This window comes from Pseudochaenichthys georgianus, chromosome 14 (assembly GCF_902827115.2).
Source record: "Pseudochaenichthys georgianus chromosome 14, fPseGeo1.2, whole genome shotgun sequence".
NCBI classification, from domain to species: domain Eukaryota; kingdom Metazoa; phylum Chordata; class Actinopteri; order Perciformes; family Channichthyidae; genus Pseudochaenichthys; species Pseudochaenichthys georgianus.
This window is the reverse complement of record NC_047516.1, coordinates 19,672,099-19,691,673: the sequence shown is the minus strand read 5'-3', so window position 1 is coordinate 19,691,673 and position 19,575 is coordinate 19,672,099. Positions and strand designations below refer to the sequence as shown.

At 40.1% G+C, this 19,575-nt stretch overlaps 2 protein-coding genes across 5 annotated transcripts; both read left to right on the top strand.

Moving 5' to 3' along the window:
* The first annotated feature begins 1,955 nt into the window (after nt 1-1,955).
* Nucleotides 1,956-7,163, top strand: LOC117458656 (protein PIMREG-like). Of its 2 annotated transcripts, XM_034099257.2 has the most exons (6): nt 1,956-2,086; nt 3,136-3,458; nt 3,745-4,049; nt 4,131-4,226; nt 4,854-4,892; nt 6,120-6,209. In XM_034099257.2, exons 2-5 carry the CDS (start codon nt 3,150-3,152, stop codon nt 4,882-4,884), a joined length of 741 nt encoding a protein of 246 aa, XP_033955148.1. In that variant the 5' UTR covers nt 1,956-2,086; nt 3,136-3,149; the 3' UTR covers nt 4,885-4,892; nt 6,120-6,209. The 2 variants fall into 2 exon arrangements, with proteins under 2 accessions (XP_033955148.1, XP_033955147.1); XM_034099256.1 differs by lacking the exon at nt 4,854-4,892 and having other exon boundaries at nt 6,120-7,163.
* Nucleotides 7,164-8,100: 937 nt separating this feature from the next.
* Nucleotides 8,101-19,526, top strand: cct8 (chaperonin containing TCP1, subunit 8 (theta)). 3 transcript variants are annotated; one of them, XM_034099357.2, is made up of 16 exons: nt 8,101-8,295; nt 9,099-9,189; nt 9,710-9,789; nt 10,017-10,166; nt 11,614-11,794; nt 13,025-13,086; nt 13,173-13,310; nt 14,098-14,276; nt 14,396-14,462; nt 14,538-14,625; nt 14,721-14,836; nt 15,142-15,213; nt 15,333-15,497; nt 17,657-17,776; nt 18,208-18,335; nt 19,245-19,336. In XM_034099357.2, the coding sequence occupies exons 1-15, from the start codon at nt 8,236-8,238 to the stop codon at nt 18,313-18,315; spliced, it is 1,677 nt and encodes a 558-aa protein (XP_033955248.1). In that variant the 5' UTR covers nt 8,101-8,235; the 3' UTR covers nt 18,316-18,335; nt 19,245-19,336. The 3 variants fall into 3 exon arrangements, with proteins under 3 accessions (XP_033955248.1, XP_033955247.1, XP_033955249.1); XM_034099356.2 differs by having other exon boundaries at nt 18,208-18,339; XM_034099358.2 differs by lacking the exon at nt 18,208-18,335 and having other exon boundaries at nt 8,104-8,295; nt 19,245-19,526.
* The last annotated feature ends 49 nt before the right edge of the window (nt 19,527-19,575 follow it).

Here is a 19,575-nt window from a genome sequence, read left to right as displayed (position 1 = left end):
GCTGCGTGGGGTGTGGGTGCCGTGTTGGCTGGACGTTGCGGGGCTCGCTGCTCCGCCCTTTGAGGCTTGAGGAGCGGACAGTGTGAGCTGGATTATTGGTGTCGTTTCCTGGTTGCTGCATGGGGTCTGCGAGACAGCGAGACAGCGAGACACCGCGAAACTCAGTCGGAGATCCGCGGAGTACCGCGGCTGAGAAAAGATAAGGCTGAGTGAGTGTGTGTGAGGAGCTCTGAGCCGTAACGTGACTATGACCGTTACGTCACTATGACCAGGAAGAAAAAAATTGAAAAAGAGAAATCTCCAACGAGGCGTTCTGGGGCAGCATAGACAGGTATTTTCTGTGTTAGAGTTTTACTCGCTACAGGGTGTACTTTGAGGGGTTGTGACTCTGCAGACCGTTTACATGCATAAAAAGCTACATAACACACAAGGGGACGGGTAATAACCAGAAAAGCATGACATGGGACCTTTAAAAGTGTAGATAAGGATGAACTATTAATGTCAGAAAAATATGAGCTTCAAAAGTGGAAAATAAGTATTAGTATTTAAGAGCACCAGGACCAGGACAGATCGTGTAGGAGGATGGGCAACTTTGATGGTGGTGGGAGCCACATCATTGATGTACTGGCCACCAGGGGGCCGCAGATTCACTTGGAACACACACACACACACACACACACACACAAATGCCATGTGTTGTATATAATTATTAACAAATATACTAAGTCTGACACCTTCATTGACATTTTACAATCAAAGGGAACATCCCCAAAAAATGGGAACATCCTCATAAGCTCACTAAACAAATATCAGTTCACATAAATGTTATTTCATTTTTACAAATGGCATGTTTGTATTGAACAGGTTATTAAACAGTGGAATAAAGCTATTTTAAACTATTGGAAAGCACGGAAAATGTGTGTGTATTGAGATTAACCATTAAGATGACATAAACATGAAGTCATGAACCCTAACCCAGACATTAGTTGTCTAACTTGAACCTAAAACACTTGTAGCCAGTCTCTGCATTCCCCTTATTCCACAATAAGGGGAAAGTCAACACGCCCGCACTCTGCTGTTCCTCAGCGCCACTCCCCCTCCCTCCCACTGAAATTATCAATGAAAAGCGTAGTAATAATAGATAACACGGCAGGGTCCGTGACAGTTTGTTTTCATCTGATTTCAAATAAACAAAATCTTGGTTTTAAGAATATTAAACTCGTTTCGCCAAATTCAGATGATAAATACAACTTTTAAGCTTGTAAAGGCATAATTACAAGAGGCAACTTAACGTCACAGCAGGCAAAACAACAGCCGGTGTTTCTTGTGAGGGTTTCCCCGGAAAACAAACACAATACACACATGCGTCACAGATTATTTTTGCGGTATTTGAAATCATGTACGCAGCTCGCGACGTAACTAGGAGTCTAGTCGACGGTATCAGTACTACAAGTAAAACAAATTAATTTTTTTTTTAATTAATTACGTTGTTTATAAATTAATCTGAGGGCCGCAAAAAGAGGAGGTGGGGGCCGCATGCGGCCCGCGGGCCGCCATTTGCCCATCCCTATCTAATATGGGAATGTATTGTGTTAACTGTTAATCTATATTGCAATCCCACTAAACATTATATAATTCACTAAAATGTTGATAGCACACATAGGTGCTGTTATATTGAACTGCATTACATTGATATGTGTTTAGATTATAAGATATTTGAAACACTTGTATGTAAATAATATTATTATTATTAATATTAATATTATTATTATGATTATGATTATGATTATGATTATGATTATTATTATTATTATTATTATTGAATAACTAATAAATTAGAGAGAAAAAACTATGCTTTTTTTAATCTTTCAAGCAAATGCAATTTATCATATGATGACGGGTGTTGATCACATCGTGAAGAGCACGTTGAGACGTAACGTATTACGTCACACAGGGTGCTTTGCGTGCAGGGCGTGGTGACGTGTATTCGGTGGGTGCGGTCTGCGGTCCACCGCCAAATTCAAACAGTGGAAGAAAGAAACAACAGGCAGCTGAAGCGGAATATTCTCAAAACTGCTGCTTTCAGGTGAGCTAGCAACAAAGTTCACGGTTTTAAAGCTAGTATTTAACGTAAGGTATGTAGGGTATATTTGATGAACTGTAAACTGAGGTTTTATTTAAGTTAGCTAAATATGTTTCTGCAGCTAACGGTGCTTTCGCAAACACTCCCTTTTTGTTGTTTGTGAATGAAAACCACTAGCCTTTCACAGATGCTGCTACTACTACTTGAAGACGTGTCATTGTTAAGAGTGCGAATTTGTAACGTTATTATTGATCCTATTTGAAGCATACGTGCTATATCAGTGTTATTTGCTCCTCTGGTTGTGTTTTGGTTTGAACCACATCCCTAAATTAAAAGTGTAACGGGGCAACGAGGCTCTGCAAAGCTTCTTTTTTTTAAACGGAAAAGACTAAAGCCACGAAACTTTCACTAACACGATTAACTGGATTGTAGAGGTTGTCACGGGTCATTTCTCGGCCTTTGTCCATCCACATATTTTAAATGTTTGGTTAGTTACAGATAATTGTGCGGTCCCAATCTTGCACTTATGAACGTTAGGTGAATGCTGTGAAGAGTTAGACCTGTGTATCTCTGTCTTTATACCTGTACGTGTCTTCTATAATACAAAATAGTACAGCTACAATTTATAATCTTTCAAATGTCATCTTCAGTTTATTTTTTGATACAAAAAAAAATCCTAATCACATTTTTCGAAGATCTAACTCTAAGGTTTTCAAAAGGCTTCTTTAGTTTACCAATCAGTCCAAAACTCACTCTTTTTAATTACATACACAAAACATATTTAACATCTAAGGGCAAAAGCAGAAAATCCTGATTCTGACACGTTTGTAGCTGAAACGAGAGTAATTCTTACTTAATATTGATACATTATAATCAAAGATGATGCTAACCTGCTGCAACGGACATTCGCCTCAGATCTGGAGTAGTTGCATTGTAATGTCTCTAACTGCTGTGTAAAGCACTTTGTTCTTGAATCTGCTATTTACAATATGTTTTATGATATTATCATGCACACTTTGCTGTTCGTTTACAACTCCACTCCCCTTTTGCAGGTTATTCAGTTAAAATGGCATCTTCAATAATGGATGGATTGGGTAAAGCTGTAGTGGGAGTGTGGCGGGCGCACACAGTCCTTGATGAGTCTGACGACGCTCAGAGCCCCCAAGAAGCCCCCGACCGTTTCCGCAAGCTTCGCTCTTCCTCTTCACTAAACTCTATGCGAATGTCTTTGCGTAAGCGTCTCCCCCTCCGCTCCGTCCAGACCAACTCTCTCCCAGAGAATCCAACTTGGGAGACCCAGAAGGAGCAGCCAAAGCCCAACAAGGTCCACAAACTTACTCGCAGTGCTCGCAACTCCGTCACTGGAGTATATCAGGTAGATGGACTGGTATAGTTTTTATTTATCTTCATCACTATGTCAATTTTTGCTGATATTTGAGGTTAGAGTATCACTATGAAATACATTTTATATTATGTAACTATTCTCTTTTATCATTTATCTGTTTATAATATCATCATCAAGAAAAGCAACAACTCAAATGTATTGCATATCATCCTCATATCTTGCAGCCCTGATGTAACTGAATTCTAATCAGGCAAATTGTGTGACAATGAGTTCCTCCCTCATCTTCTCTCTCCTGTCCTTTTCCTCTCTTACCCAGAAGCTGCAGAGGACCAGAGAGTGTGCACGTGAGGAGTGTTTAGTTGCCACTCCGGGTACATGTGATGCAGAGGAAGCTGGCACATCAAACCCCCGCACCCCAAGACGTACGCCTGGCAGAGCTGCAACCCCGAGACGGACGCCCCGAGCAGCAGCCACTCCCAGACGTACCCCCGGCTCCAGAGGAAGAAGGACCCCCGAGGCTGCCGTCCGAGGGGTGAGAACAGGTGGAGGCCGGAGGCAACTGGTCCGCATGGCTGCACTACGAAGTCCCTTTGCCTCCCCCAACACAGAAAACAAGAGAATGTAAGTCTGTTATTCTGATCAAGTGCTTCAGATTTTGTTTGCTTGTTTCATTTCTGAATGTTTGCTTCTCTGCTGTAACAGAAAGTTTGATGAAGATCTGAATTCAGTGTCCAGTGGGATCAGGAGGCTTAAACATCTGTCCAAGGCCTTTGAAAACATCATTGGCAGAGACAAAGGGTAAACCATCTTTATGTTGTTATGTATTAAACACTGGGTTAGTTGAGTTCTAATATCTTTATTTTTTTTGTATGTACAGTTATTTCCAAGTGTCTTATAGAATGTTTCTTGTAGTCAGTAATACATAGTTGATTACAATGAAATCTTATGAAAGCATGGGAGTGTGTGTTTGAGGACCAAATCAGTCCACTTTCTGTTACTCATGCTGTACATGTTCTGCACAGAGGAGACCTCAGAGGCGCACAATCGCCCTCTTCACCCTCCCTAAGAGTCTCAGCACAGATTGTGGTTCCCCCTTCCTTCCCTCCCCCGACTCACATTCTTCCCGGTCATATTTGAAACTGGGGCTGTGTTCTTGGTATTTTGGATGAGGGGGGAGTTAATGGGGGGACAGCAGGGGGAGAGTGTATGGGTGTGGGTATTGGAGCCAGAGTAAATGACAAAAATGTGCTTGAGAGAACTTGGAGTGCAGTTACATCACTTCCTGTGTTGACATTCAAAATGTAAAACGGTGGGCTGTGATCTTGTCTGTTTTCCGTTTGCGTTACATGCATCCAACAGCTCTCCTCACTGTATAAAAGGCTCCTTTTGAAGTTTAAATGCAAGTTTGTTTTCCTCTTACAACAGGCAGTTCGACTACTCCTTAGTGGTGGAGTAGGGAAGAAGGTAAATCCAAATGCCAGAATACTATGCTACTAAAAACCAGCTGAGCTGCGGAAACGTGCTCCGATTTTAATTTACTTTGATACATAAAAGCGCATGACAGAGACAGCATGGTGTCTATTTCGATGCATGGATTACTCATATGTGTGACATTTTGAAAGCCTCGGACCTGTTGCAATCAAAAGTTGATCTTGTATGACTTATTTATAACTGGCATTGACCAAGGCTCTTCTTCTCTGTCAGACTCAAACTTCCTTCCTCCTTTACATATCCACTCGTACTCTGTTGCCTTATCAGCTCAGCTCTGACATGCTTATCAAGGGACCTAAACATCAAGTCAATGGACATAACCTTAACATAAATATTACCTTTCAATTGCTGCTTTAGAAAATATAATTTCTATGTGCACTATATAAATACCGGTTTCATTTTCTCCTTTTGAAATAGAATAATAATATAGCCCCATTTCATAAAAAAAGAAGCTCATCGTCCTTTTCCATTTACATTTAATCGTTTATTTGAACCGGGGCAGTGCACATTGATGAACACTTTAAAACAAAATAATGCTTACAAGTGTAAATGAGCCGGATTTTAGCTTTGAGCTAATTTCCATCCGTAGTCCCGTCACATACAACATATAAGAACATGACATTTATATACAGTACATAGCAAAAATAAATACATGATATGCAGGAAGAGCATGAGCAGCATACAAGCATTTACCACATGGCAGTACAATGTAGCAGCGATGGTATGTAAAGTGCAAGATAAGATAAAAGAGCTCCATCAAGTGCAAGAGGAGATACTCCTGTATTAAAGTGCATTTAGCGCTGATTGCACGTCTGTGTGTTTCTCAACCATTCTTTTAGTTGTCCTTTGAAGCTATTGAGAATGGGACAATCCCGTATCTCAGTCGGGAGGCTATTCCACAGTGAGCTGCCTTTAATGGAGAGGACATTTAGTCCAAAAGTGGTCCGTCTCCGGTGGACTTCACACTCTCCTCTGGTTTCTGACCTAGTGCAGCGTCTTTTTACATTCAGAGTAACCAAAAAGGTTCAAATACATTTTAAAAAACGATTTTTAAGAAGCATTTAAAGTGCGATGATTAAGTTATATTTTTCATAACGTATTGGATTAGTGCAGCAGCTTAAAGTCTGTGGACACTTTCATCACTCACTAATCCAGTGTTTATGCTCTGTAGTTATTTGTGTCCTCTCTTTCCCTCTGCAGGACCAGCACAAAGGAATGTTCTGGAGGAGCGGTGATGAGAAAGTTGGACCCCAGCGGTAAACTCAGTTGCTCAAACCTCACACGTCGAGCCTCTAACCTCTCTACCACAGTGGGAGGTTGGGCTCACACAGCTGTGAACACCATCTGCAAACCCAACTGAACAACATGCATGTCTGTATGTGATACACGGACCCTTTTATAGACATGTATCCTTATTGATGTATCACTGTTAGATGTACTTTTAGTGTCATCACTATACTGGGAGACTGTTACACGGCGGCTTTTTTATATCTGTGTTGTGTGTAGTTTGCAGCATTCAAGTAATTCTTGTATGTTTACATATCTTAGGTTAGCTTGGGTGAAAAACCCTCATTGTAGCTACCAAAGGGATTTATATTGTTGTGTATGTACCTGTTTAGCTGCTACAACCAAATGTCTTTAGTTACATTTGTATTTTAGTTTTGGATTCTCACTTTCTGCATAGAAACGTTTTTCCAGTTTCTAAAATATACTTTAAATTAAACACTGCACAAGACCAGAATGATAACTGCAGGATTAACACTAAATTCATGACGATGGGAGATGCGCCTTCCTTTACTTTATATGTATGCAATAATGTTACTAACATGTATTATTCCTTTTTTAAATGATGTTTGATTATGCTAAAGTGGATTTTCTATGAAAGGGAACTGTTTTATATTTGAGTGGATTTTTTTTTTTTTTCATATCTTTCCCTGAGGCAGAGGAAGGCACTTTGAATGGCCCGTGGATGATTCTTGCATCTATACTGTACACATAAATCATTTGATAATGTAATGGGAGAAGGTGTAATGACTCATTACTTGATGTCAGCGATAATGATGTTATAAAGCCATATCCAGCAACTTATTAGTGTTGTGACTTTCAAAATAATATTTCGAAGGAAGAAACTTTTTTTCCTCTGCCAATTTCTGTATATCGGTACCCTTCTCTGCAGTGATGAAAAGGAGATGACGTGCCAAAATGTGAAGAAGAAAAAAACACAATAAAGCCTGTAAACTATAACACCCTAATTGTCTTGTCTTTTTTGTTATTGCAACACAACGTAAATTTCTAAAATGAAAGTGTGGTGCGAGTGTTGTTCTTGTCAGTCATAATCAGTGTTTATGTCAAAGGTTTTGATTCAACATCCTTTTAAAATCAAACTCACAATTTTATAGGATTGTACGTTATTTTAAGTGCATGACACTAGGATACTATTTGTTATGCCATTGTATTATTTTAAATATGAGTCCAATGTATATTTTGAAATTGGGTGGGATGGTATAAAATGTTTTTTAATTGTATTCTAGATTCAGTTAGCTAAATGTTCCCTAAGTAAAATTAAGTATATTTCACAAAGCCCTTTAAAAAAATTCTTTCAGTAAAATAAACATGACCCAGCAGAGTAAATATTGAATTTCCTCTTCTTACAATCAATTAATAGCAATATGTCAATTTAATTTGTTAACTGTTAGAACATAACATTTGATTATATTGAACAATGTATAGATAGATAGATATATATATAATGTTCCAAAGGACCAATGTACAGCAACAGAAATAGTGCCATCAGTTTCATGCATAGAAAATAGTTTTTTTATTATTATTATATATCTTTATGGACCATGCATAAATACATTATTCTCAAAAAGAGAAGAGATGCTATATAGGCCAGACTATAGCTAAAAGCCACTTTCTATTCAATTATAACTCATATTAAACGTGTCGCAGATCCAAATTGTGCCACTTGGGTTACCAGAAATACACCCAACAGTGTAAACAGTCCTCCAGATTGCACACGCCCTTTTAGCAACGCCTATGTTGAAAATTAAGAAAATAAATTATGAGATTTCTAAGGGTTTGCTTTAGATTTAGCAATGCAACTACTGGTATAAAGCCAACAGCTCCACTGTGTGGTGTGTTGTGGTCGCTGCAGGTGAAACGCGCATCGTTCAGTTTGTCTCTCGCTGCTCCCCGTCTGCAGCCCACGCCTCGCTGCAGTCGCTCCTCCTCTGTCTCTCCGGCTTTGTATCAGGAGCTGAACCCACGCCGCGGCTAACTTCTTCAAGATACCGGGGCTGATAAACATCACAAAATGGCTCTTCACGTCCCCAAAGCTCCGGGCTTTGCCCAAATGTTAAAGGATGGCGCCAAGGTGAGTTTAAAGGATTTTGTTGGAGGAGTTTGGTATCTTTTGAGTGCGGTTTTGAACTAGCATGCTATATAGCCTAGCTAGTGTTAGCATGCCCATTCACAGTCATGTGGGGAGACTTCTAGAAGGATGCCAGGCCGCGTAGAGCTACTGCACCCTGGTCTGCGACGAACTAAAGGCTGTGTCTTTTTTGTACTCTCCCTTTTAGCTATTAAACATGATGTATATGTCTGCAGTGTTGTTGCAATTATAATTGACAATTGAAGAGCAGTCACACCCATTTAGCCGTTAGCTAGCTCTCTTAGGCTTACATCGTCACATCGCCTGTCTGAGATGCTGATGTTTTACTGTCTCGAGTTCGCTTTATATTATTTATTTTGATAACGAAATTAAACATACTAACCACATTACACGTGTTGTTCATGTTGTCCAAGTTCTTGATACTGTTTATTCCCTATTAAAATAATTCTGATAGAGCCGACCCGTTACTCTTACACGCATTATTTTCCATACGGTTTAATTGAAAATGCAAAACAAGTATTATTTCTCAGACATCATACATTGCGATTATTTGAGATAATTTACATAATAAAAAAAAACGACCAATTCATGACATGGCATAAAATATGCTATAGTTAGCCAAAATGCTACTTTTCATATATTCCCTGTTCAAGAAGTTCCTCTATAAAAAAAAACCCTCCTAAAACCGACCATGCCGTTTTAACTAGCTTATTACAATGCATGTATATGCAATGCACCTGCTATTATAAATCACCATAATTGAGTTACTTTGTTCTCCAACGCAGCACTACTCCGGGCTTGAGGAGGCTGTGTACCGCAACATCAGAGCCTGCAAGGAGCTCTCTCAGACCACACGCACCGCCTATGGGCCAAACGGTAAGCTCACATCCAAGAGAAAATATGTTTAAAATCTAAGTTCAAACTTAGAAATAAACTAAAGCGGTTCATGCTCAACTCTCTGATAATATTTTGCACACGTTTGCACAGCCCTCCACATTTAAAATAGAATACACTGTAGTTTGTCCTATATTCATAAGTTTTTTTTAGGTATTTGGTTATCTGTCACCACTTTTTAATAGTGGGTAGCTGGCTCCTCCTCAAAATAACAAGCATTAATCCTAGGGGTTAGGGTTATTTAGAGAGTCATAAAAAAAAAGTGGCGATGGATAGCCCACAAGTACCGTTTTTGTATATTTGGTTTGGGTGTAAATACTTGTCTTAATTCTTTTTTTTAATCCTAGTAGTTTCTTAAACATACTTTTTTAAAGTTTATAATCATTATATATTTTTACCTACTCTTACAACTTATATTCTGAGATTGTTAATGTCTGCACCACCATACACCAAATGAGATTCCTTGTGTGTACCTGACAATTAACTTGATTCTGATTTTTAGGTATGAACAAAATGGTCATCAACCACTTGGAGAAGCTGTTTGTCACCAATGACGCTGCAACGATCCTCAGAGAGCTTGAGGTAACGATGCCTAACATATGCAACAAATACAGGAATGATAAATGAGGAAATGTAACTGTTTACATATTAATAATACTCCTTTTGTAGTAACAGTATTTGGTTACTCTTTTTTTAATAACAGTTTTAACCATAGTGTGAACAATTATTCTATATGTGCTTTTTTTTTACTTTGCGTGTTTGCCCCATTAATCACCAAATCAAATTCTTGTACTTTTTCTTTTTAATAGGTTCAGCATCCAGCTGCTAAAATGGTTGTGATGGCATCCCACATGCAGGAGCAGGAGGTTGGAGATGGTACAAACTTTGTCCTGGTGTTTGCAGGAGCTCTGCTTGAGCTCGCTGAAGAGCTGCTCAGAATGGGCCTGTCAGTGTCAGAGGTATATTAAAAAAAAAAATGTGCAGGAAAACTATATCCAAGTATTTGATCATCAATTCTGGTCATTTAAGTAGTTTTGCATGCAATCAGAAAGTTCTGCTTCCATCATATTTAACAAAGAAATATTGGGTTTTGGACTGAGAAATTAAAACATTTGAAGGCATCATTTTTAGAAACTGCAATACATAAATAAATATCATGCTGATTTGTTTAAAGAGCCTGTGACAGCCTCCCAACAACTGTTGTGCAATGAAATATTGGGCTACTAGTCATCTCGAACCGTCAGCTTAAAAAATAAGTTGCGATACCGTTCCGATAAATATCAATAATTTCGAACATCGCGGGGAAATTCCTTCGACTCATTTTGAAGTCTTTGGGGAAGCCGGAAGTGACGTCAATGCGGGAATGCTTCACTGTGCGGCGAGAGAGCCAAACACGGACAAAGTGTGTTGTCATGCGTAGAAATGGTGAATTACTGAGTTTAGGCACGTTAATAACGTTTTAATGAAGTTTACTACAGTATATTCATATTTGTCAGTGCTTTCATGTCAATTCGGCGACATAAACATAAATGATCGTGGTGAAGATGATTTAAAAAATCGTTTGTTTGAGCCGGTCTGCATTTTCTGATGAGAAAACAAACGGATGCTTTTTGTAGTTGTAGTACACCAACATGGATTAAACGTGTGTTTTTTTTTTTTACCACAATGTGGGGGAAATTAATGGATAAAATGCACGGATTATTATTATTATTCCCACTCCGATCGGGACACTAGGTCCACTGTTTCCCCGCAGCGAGGCTCCCCCGTTGACAGTTTACGTGGGCTGGGCTGGATGCAGTGGCGGACTGGCTGGTACTGAAGTGGGCCGGTCGGATAAGTCACTAGCACATTGACAATTTACTAGCGGTACCGAAGTGGGCCGGTCGAGAGTCCCGGGATGATTTTTAGTCCCAGTCCACCACTGGCTACATGACCGTATGATCGCCCATATTGATGCACCTAATTCCTAAACTTCTAACAGATACAACATAAACCGATCCTTCAGCCTCATATGTGCTCTCAGACACGTTCAAAATTAAACTGTCATCACTGTGTGCGCCATCGTGCATTTGCATGCAGATGCTGGGATCCTGAACGGTGCAGCTGGAGCGCTGTGCCCGCAATTACGTCACACATAATTTGGCGAGACTTGAAGAATCCCCGAGAAGATCCAGAAAATGGTCTACATTGAAGGGCAGATTAATGGTTATCAAAGTACAAATATCCAAAATCAGTTCAGTAACGGTTTTCAAGGGGACAATATTTACTCAAATTGATGGGTTTGGATGATGGGGGAAACTCGTGTCACAGGCTCTTTAAGGTTAATGGTAAAGACACTTTCTTTCTGGATCCTAAAGAAATGGATTGCTGCTTTTTGCTCAGTGTCTTCTTCCCTCTGTGAAACAGGTGATTGATGGCTATCAGATGGCGTGTAAAAAGACTTTGGACATCATGGCCGACTGCGTATGTTCCAACGCCGAGAATCTCCATGATATTAAGGAGGCAACGGCTCTTATCCGCACAGCAGTCATGAGCAAACAGTACGGTAATGAAGACTTCCTCGCCAACCTCATCGCCCAGGCCTGTGGTGAGTCATCAATACAGAACTCCGCAAAGATATTTATTAATACTTACCGAGAGGACCCTAATCCGGGTCCGGTGGGTAGTTTTTTCACGAAACTGTATCTCAGGGCTTCTTAATATTTAAAAACCTATTAATGTGTCATTCTCACTTAACGGTTAGAAACTCGGCTAACTGAAGATCTGAACCATTTTTACCGAAACAAAGCACAAGTCTCACAAGAAGCGTCTAAATGAGCCCTGAGCGAAAAAATGCTAACGCACTTAGTACAGAACTCAAGGTAAAAATACCCTTATTACTTACCGTAACTGCACGTACAAGATATCTGATTAAAGCTGAGATTACACAGATTCTATAGGTATTGGTATCATCACTGAGCGATCAGAACTTGCGGCAGGGGAAGCAAACACAGACATCACAACACGTAGCTTTACGGAGCATTCAGGGGAGATCGTCTCACCTTCGCTGTTATTCTGACCAAAAGTTGTGTTCAATGGCATTAAAACGATAAAAACGCTGCTGAAGGTTAATCCATAGGTTAATCCAATGTGTCTGTCACTTTGAAAAAATTATTTATAATTCTATTTTTATGTCAAACGGAGATTTCATATTAGCTGCTAATGATAGCCTCCAGAGTGCATCGCAGCTTCCGGTTACGGGGCATTCTGGCTGCGTAGCACTCATTCACCAATGGGTAATGTTTAGATGGATTTTAGGAACTTCCCCTCGATTCTATTGGCTCGAATGGTTAGAAAGAGATGTCTGTGATCAAACAAAATCGACCAAGGGTCAGATATATGGCAAATGACCCCAGAAGTGGGTTTTTTTTCTAAATCTCTCTAAAAAGGTCACATTTCACTTGTCTTGCATCAATCTTGATACAGGGTACTTATTATATGTTATAGTTTGGATTCCTAAAGCTTTTAGTCTACCATCCCATCATCCAAGGGTGGTTTTCACTAAGTATTTTTTTTTCCTTTTGGACGGACACTATAATTTACTTCTTTTTTTTATATGTTCAATCTGATTCTGACACTTCTCTATCCAACTCAAAGGTTTATCATTGCTTTGAGAAAAAAGATTATTAATTTACCCCTTTTTAGAAGGGAAGATATGGTCATTTGTTCTGGGAATGTCATTTTCGAGCCCGAGACCTGAAAAACAGGCTCAGGGCTTAACAGGTTAATGTATTCTGTATTTCTTTAACTTTCTTTTCCTTACTGGGTTGTGTTTCAGTCTCCATCTTCCCAGAGTCTGGCAATTTCAATGTTGATGGTGTCAGAGTATGCAAGATTTTGGTAAGCAGCATTATACTTTTAAAAGTATTAGGTTTTTTTGCTGTATTTTTTGTTTGGCTCTAAATCAATGTCTGTGGTGTTTTCAGGGCTGTGGAGTGACATCGTCCACCGTGCTACATGGCATGGTGTTCAAGAAGGAAGCGGAGGGAGATGTAACATCAGTTAAAGACGCCAAGCTCGCCGTCTACTCCTGCCCCTTCGACTGCATGGTGACAGAGACCAAGGTGAGGAAGACTCCAGTATCTCTTTGATGCTTTTAAACTAATCTGAATCCCTCTAACATATGCAGGGTTTCTATTGAAATATTAGCTATTTAAAATAAATAATTGACTATATCCTCCTGGGAACCGAGGGGGAAAAAATGTTTTCCAATATTTATTTTATTCCCTACCTATTTAGGGTTAAAAAAAAACATCTTTCAACTTAGACTTTTTTACATTTTGAAATGTTACAGTATGTCCACTGTAGAGGACGTCAAGACCATTTTAGTTTGAAAAGACAGCCAAAATTAACAAACTATGTAACGTATTATGCTTATAGAGTGATATTAATACAAGAACACATTCACCTTTATTTAAAACATAAATAACTAATTGATCTTAACATTGTTGTTTTTTTGCTAGTTTGGTTTTTGGTGAATCTTTCCAGATGTTCAAAGACCTGTAGTTAATGTACTGGGAAAAGTAATACATTGGACTCTAGTCTGCACGGGCTGTAGGGTCAGCTTGACTCGTTTTATGGATGTGGTCTCCACTTGATCTGGTATTTAATATCTAAATGTATTTTTGGCATGTCAAAGCGAGAGAAGCTTAAATATAAATAATATAATGGCCAAACATAATTTAGCAGCTTCAGTTTCAGGGTCATGATATTATGCAAAGTGTTATAAACGATCCTAGTAACAGTTGGGCTCTTCTTACCCTGAAAAGTCAAAGTGACTGCTGTGGAACAAATGGGCTCTAAAGATGGTCTGTTCTCGGGTGCCAACAATGGTCTTTGTTTGTCTCTCAGGGCACAGTGCTAATCAATAATGCAAAGGAGCTCATGGAGTTCAGTAAGGGAGAGGAGGAAATGATGGAGGCTCAGGTGAAGGCCATCAAGGAAGCTGGTGCCAACGTGGTGGTAACTGGGGGGAAAGTGGCTGACATGGCGCTTCACTACGCCAACAAGTACGACCTCATGGTGGTCAGGTAAGCACCAGAAGAGAAACGTCCAAATAACTGTGACATATAATAGAGATTGGATAGTATGACTATACTTTTATCACCGTGTACTTCCGAGTCATAACTCCCCCTTCTTCCCCGACCAGGCTGAACTCCAAGTGGGACCTCAGGAGGTTGTGCAAGACAGTGGGAGCTGTAGCACTGCCCAGGATGGTGAGTGCCGTCAGGTTTCATTCAGACACATCACAAGTCAATGATATCTCTAACGCTTCTGTTCTGCTCTGTTAGACGGCGCCAACTCCAGATGAGATGGGTCACTGTGACAGCGTTTACCTGTCAGAGGTGGGGGACACTCAGGTGGTGGTCTTCAAACACGGTACGCCTTTTCTTTGGGAGTCTTTATCTTAAATCTGTTCTTTGCTCCCTATGAGTTGAAGGCTCATTGTGTTTGTTCTTGATTGTGTTGAACAGAGAAAGAGGATGGTGTCATCTCAACGGTGGTGATCAGAGGCTCCACCGACAACCTGATGGACGACATTGAGAGGGCTGTCGATGATGGAGTCAACACCTTCAAGGTTCTGATCAGGGTAAGTCAAACCAATAAACCTATGTGCATATGTCGCAATGTGAGTAATAAGAAAATACAAATGAAGGACTATCTTTTTTTATTGGCAAAGAAAGATGCAAGCGTGACACATTGACGAGGATCTCTTCAAAATGTATTTAAAGGACTTTAAACATTTAAACACATGTGGTTTCAAGAATATTTCAGCAGTCAAATGGATTTCTATCGACTTCTGTTAAGCCTCAGAGTAAGGTTAACTCAGCATGTATTTCCATTCACTCTGTGGCCGGCACAGCTGCTAAAGTTTCTGTCTTTCCCCGTTTCTAGGACAAGCGTCTGATCCCTGGAGCTGGAGCCACTGAGATCGAGCTCGCCAAACGCATCACTGAATATGGAGAGGTACAAACATTTAAGTCCATAAATGGAAGTGCACCACGTTCAGATGAATGCCTCGTTTCTCTTTACTGCCTGACTTGCTGATGAATTGCATACCCATGACCTTTTCTTCTCTCCTGTAGTCCTGCCCGGGTCTGGAGCAGTACGCCATCAAGAAGTTTGCTGAAGCCTTCGAGGCTGTGCCGCGCTCGCTGGCTGAGAACTCTGGAGTGAAGGGGAGCGAGCTCCTCTCTAAACTGTACTCTGCACATCACGAGGGGAACAAAAACGTCGGCTTTGACATTGAGGTGTGTGTGTGTGTGTGTGTGTGTGTGTGTGTGTGTGTGTGTGTGTGTGTGTGGCTCAGAACAAATATTGAAAATGAAGAATTGACCTGCTCATCATCCAAGTCTTTGTTTATTTTGCCGTGTTTAAGCATTGACACGTGATGTTAAAGGAATGGTCCACTCATTAGATAATTAATCAAAACTTCAGTATTTAGTGAAACGTTATGTTTAAACCATACCCTGAAGAAATCAGCGATATTCCCCGGTAAATAATGATTTTATAGCTCTTTTTTATAAAGACCTGTATATTCCGTCTGGCCGCCGCCATGTTTGCCATTTTCAGTAGTCACGTGATGGTCGTGACGTCATCCATGCGTTCACTTTGTCAACACACGGAGTATTTCAGTTCGGACTCGTCAGCAGAGGAACAAGTTTTGACCAATGTGAAGAGATTGGATGGGGGAATTCAGCCATACATATCAGTATGACAATACGACACCCTCTGTCCGTAGACCCTCACATCGTACAAGGAAAAACTTCCGAAGAAAACCCCCAGTTTAAAGGGAACATGGGAGAAACCTCAGGGAGAGCAACAGAGGAGGGATCCCTCTCCCAGGACGGACAGACGTGCAATAGATGCCGTGTGTAAATTGAAAAGATAATACATTTGCAACATAGGTAGTCCAAATGTTTGGAAATGCATGTGTGTATAATGGGAAGATTATATAAGATACTATATGTATGCATGTAGTACCACCCTTGCTAGCGATTCCCTCTCTAGTTTAGCATACTCAGCTTCGTTGTCCCTGGCCATAGAATCACGATTTTATGGAGCCGGAAAAACTGGGGGGAAATACACACTAGCCGGTACTACGCTATATGGAAAGGCCACCAAAAACTGTCCTGGCCTGGACGTTAAAACGGGGCTAGCCGCTGCAATGGAAATGCGCTATAACATACCTTATTCTTACTCCGAGCACTACTTCTGCTCCTCCGTCGCTTCACACTTGCAGAGGGCGATTTCTCTACTGGCCGAACTGGTGTCCTGGTCGGTGATGACACCAGAAAGACCGATGGTACTGCATCTCCATTGAGTAATGGTTGTTCTTTAAATCCCATGTTATGTTTGATCATACTCTCAGAGTAGTCGTCCGGAAATGTGAAATGTTCGCTGCATACATGAGCCTGTAAATCTCTCGGTTCGGGCCGGCCACATTTCGCTAGCCACTGCCTCCGAATGTACTTCTTATGCTTACCTTTTGGCAACAGATGGAACCGAGCATTCCGTGGATTGTTCCTATCCGAATTATGGCAATATTTCGCGATACAGTGAGGCATATTTGAATAGAGAAACTACAGTAAATAACATGGAGATCAACGTGTCTTCGAAACCAACGCATGGATTACGTCACGTCCGGGAAATGGCGGCGCCCACAGTGTTGATGTTATTTCGGTATATAATCAGTTTAAAATCACTGATAATGTCATCGGATTAAAAAAAAAAAAAGAGAGACTGGCAGAGACTGGTCTGTTTTATCGGATGATAATTTTTAAAAAATGAGTGTCATGAGCATACCATTCCTTTAAAAAAGGCGCCCTACACTACAAAAACTCTAATCTTATTTTGAGTTGTATCTCAGATGAAACATCTTTTTTTACATATTCATCAGAAAACAGAAAACTTTGCGGCTTATTTTGTAACACAACATTTCCTGATTCTGGTCAAAATGAGTTCTCCCAGCTAATTACAAGATCTGATTTATCTAAATATCCCTTCTTATTTCAAGAAATCTAACCAAGCAAATGTTCACTTGTTCTATTGACATAAGATGATTCAAGGCTTTTATTGTCGTGTGTGTGTATAGCTAGTATAGTTATGACAATGAACATCTTAGGTCGCAGGCTCCTCCAACAGTGCAACACAATAAAACGGATAAAATAGTGCAAGTAAATAAAATGATATGATAAACTGTGCAGAATAGTCTATACAGTAATTGGAATATTGATATATATGATAGTTGAGTTGCAAACAGATGAATGTTATGCATGTTCTTTCAAAGGTTCAGGTGTTTAACATTCCTATGGCCTGTGGGATGAAACGGTCTCGGAGTCTGGTGATTCATACATTGTTGGGGATTTATTGAACCGTCATGGTGTTGATGATGTGATGTTGTCTTCAGGGAGAAGGCCCCGCTGTGAAGGACATGCTTGAGGCTGGCATACTGGAGCCTTACCTGGTCAAACACTGGGGTGTCAAACTGGCTACCAACGCTGCCATCACAGTACTGAGAGTGGACCAGGTGTGTACAAATACTGAAATACTTTATCTTCAACTTAATCACATTCTGCTTCATCCACATTTACAAATGTATTCACTATCATAATACTTTTAGGGTTTTATTTCACCATGTTTTTTAACTATGTTTTGAATAGTTAAACTAAGCAGAAACAGGGGCAACACAACAACTGGAGTGCTGTGCTGCAATTCATATTTATTTGTGTTTCTTTACAAAGGATCCAGACTTGACCTTGTTTTATCAGGTGTACATACTCGCATGGCAGATGACTTTTGTCCCATCACTTGTTTCTATTCAGTTTTAGTTATTTGTTTACAGTTAGACGTAAAGCTAAGCATTTTCTTAAACTCAGCAGATGAAATGTTACTGTGCAAGCCTTTGTGAATGATGAGTCTCCACCAGGTAGTTGATGTTAGTTGATATGTGCGATGCAGATCATCATGGCTAAGCCTGCAGGGGGACCCAAAACTCCAAAACAGAGAGGCCATTGGGACAAGGACGAGTGGGACGAAGCACCTGATAATTTTGAAACTCACCATTAGAGGGCGAACACACAACCTCCGTCAGTAGGTCCTGGATTGCGTGTGTGATTTTATTTCTCTAACTCACTCGCTCACAGGAAACTGAAGTTTGAAATGTCGGTTTTTGTGCCTGTCACTACTAACAACCGGTGTGATACACTTGCAAGTAAATGTTGAGCTGCAGCATTCAGCCACCTCAAGGGTGTTTTTTAATATAAAGTGTGTGACTGACGGCAAACTAAATCACTTGCACTAAACAGTATGGTGTGATGGCTTGCTGCATGCACTCATTACATATGTATATTGCAGTGGAAGTGATTTGAAAATGTTGCATGTAACTTAATGTAATTTAATAAAAAGGTAACAGGTAAGAGATGAAGGGCTCGAGATGGTAAAGTGGCTGTGTTGCCTGGTGGGCATTTTTCAATCACTACTCAGTAAACAAACCTGAAGCCGGAAGGTCCAGCCCACTTTTTCTAAGAATATTTTAAATTCAAGAAAATCCCAGGCTATGATGATCATTGTTTTCTGCTCCAGTACAAACTCCTTAATTCTTTGATTAAAAACTGAATGGAGATTTGATCTTTAATTTGTTTCACCTTTCGTTTGAAAAGCATTATCCCATGTTGGCACATTTTGTTTTTTAGAAAAACTGAGATGATCAATATTTCACCACTATAGATGGTCCTGCTGGGTATCCTTAAGGATTTAAATCTGCTTTTTCACTTTGACAATATAACCTGCATTGTTATTTAAGCATATAAATCCAAGCAAATAATTGTTATATTTATTTCGGGGTTTCTTCCCATGCTCACTCCTGTTTAACACGAATGTTTTAGTTGAACTATCTGTGAACCTGCTTGCTCCAGAGCCTTCATCCTGCTGTGTGGATCTGTGCTCTAGATTTCCAGCTGGTAGAGACTGACTAAAACCTTCTTTTCTTCTTCCAGATCATCATGGCCAAACCAGCAGGGGGACCCAAACCCCCCCAGGGTGGCAAGAAGGACTTCGATGAGGATGACTGAAGCTGAGTGCAGCTGATGCCCCTTAGACCCTGAACGCCCCCACATGGATTCACAAAACCCTTTTCTACTTGTTTATTTAAAGCTCAACAGTTTGTGTCATTTTGTAGAAATGACCACACATTAACAAATATGTGAAAGTAAAATGTATGGATGGCACTGTTTGCTTTTTTTGTTCGTAGTCCCAAATAAAATGCACTTGGGCTATCATCTTGGTTTGGATTTTGTTTTTACTTCATGTCACTCAGAAATGGGGTTT

Coding starts and splice junctions, on each gene's coding strand:
- LOC117458656 (XM_034099256.1), top strand. CDS start 3,150: ATGGCATCTTCAATAATGGATGGATTGGGTAAAGCTGTAGTGGGAGTG. Junction 3,459..3,744: donor CCGTCACTGGAGTATATCAG/GTAGATGGACTG, acceptor TCTCTTACCCAG/AAGCTGCAGAGGACCAGAGA. Junction 4,227..6,119: donor ATCATTGGCAGAGACAAAGG/GTAAACCATCTT, acceptor TTCCCTCTGCAG/GACCAGCACAAAGGAATGTT.
- cct8 (XM_034099357.2), top strand. CDS start 8,236: ATGGCTCTTCACGTCCCCAAAGCTCCGGGCTTTGCCCAAATGTTAAAG. Junction 14,277..14,395: donor TACGACCTCATGGTGGTCAG/GTAAGCACCAGA, acceptor TTCCCCGACCAG/GCTGAACTCCAAGTGGGACC. Junction 14,837..15,141: donor CCTTCAAGGTTCTGATCAGG/GTAAGTCAAACC, acceptor CCCCGTTTCTAG/GACAAGCGTCTGATCCCTGG.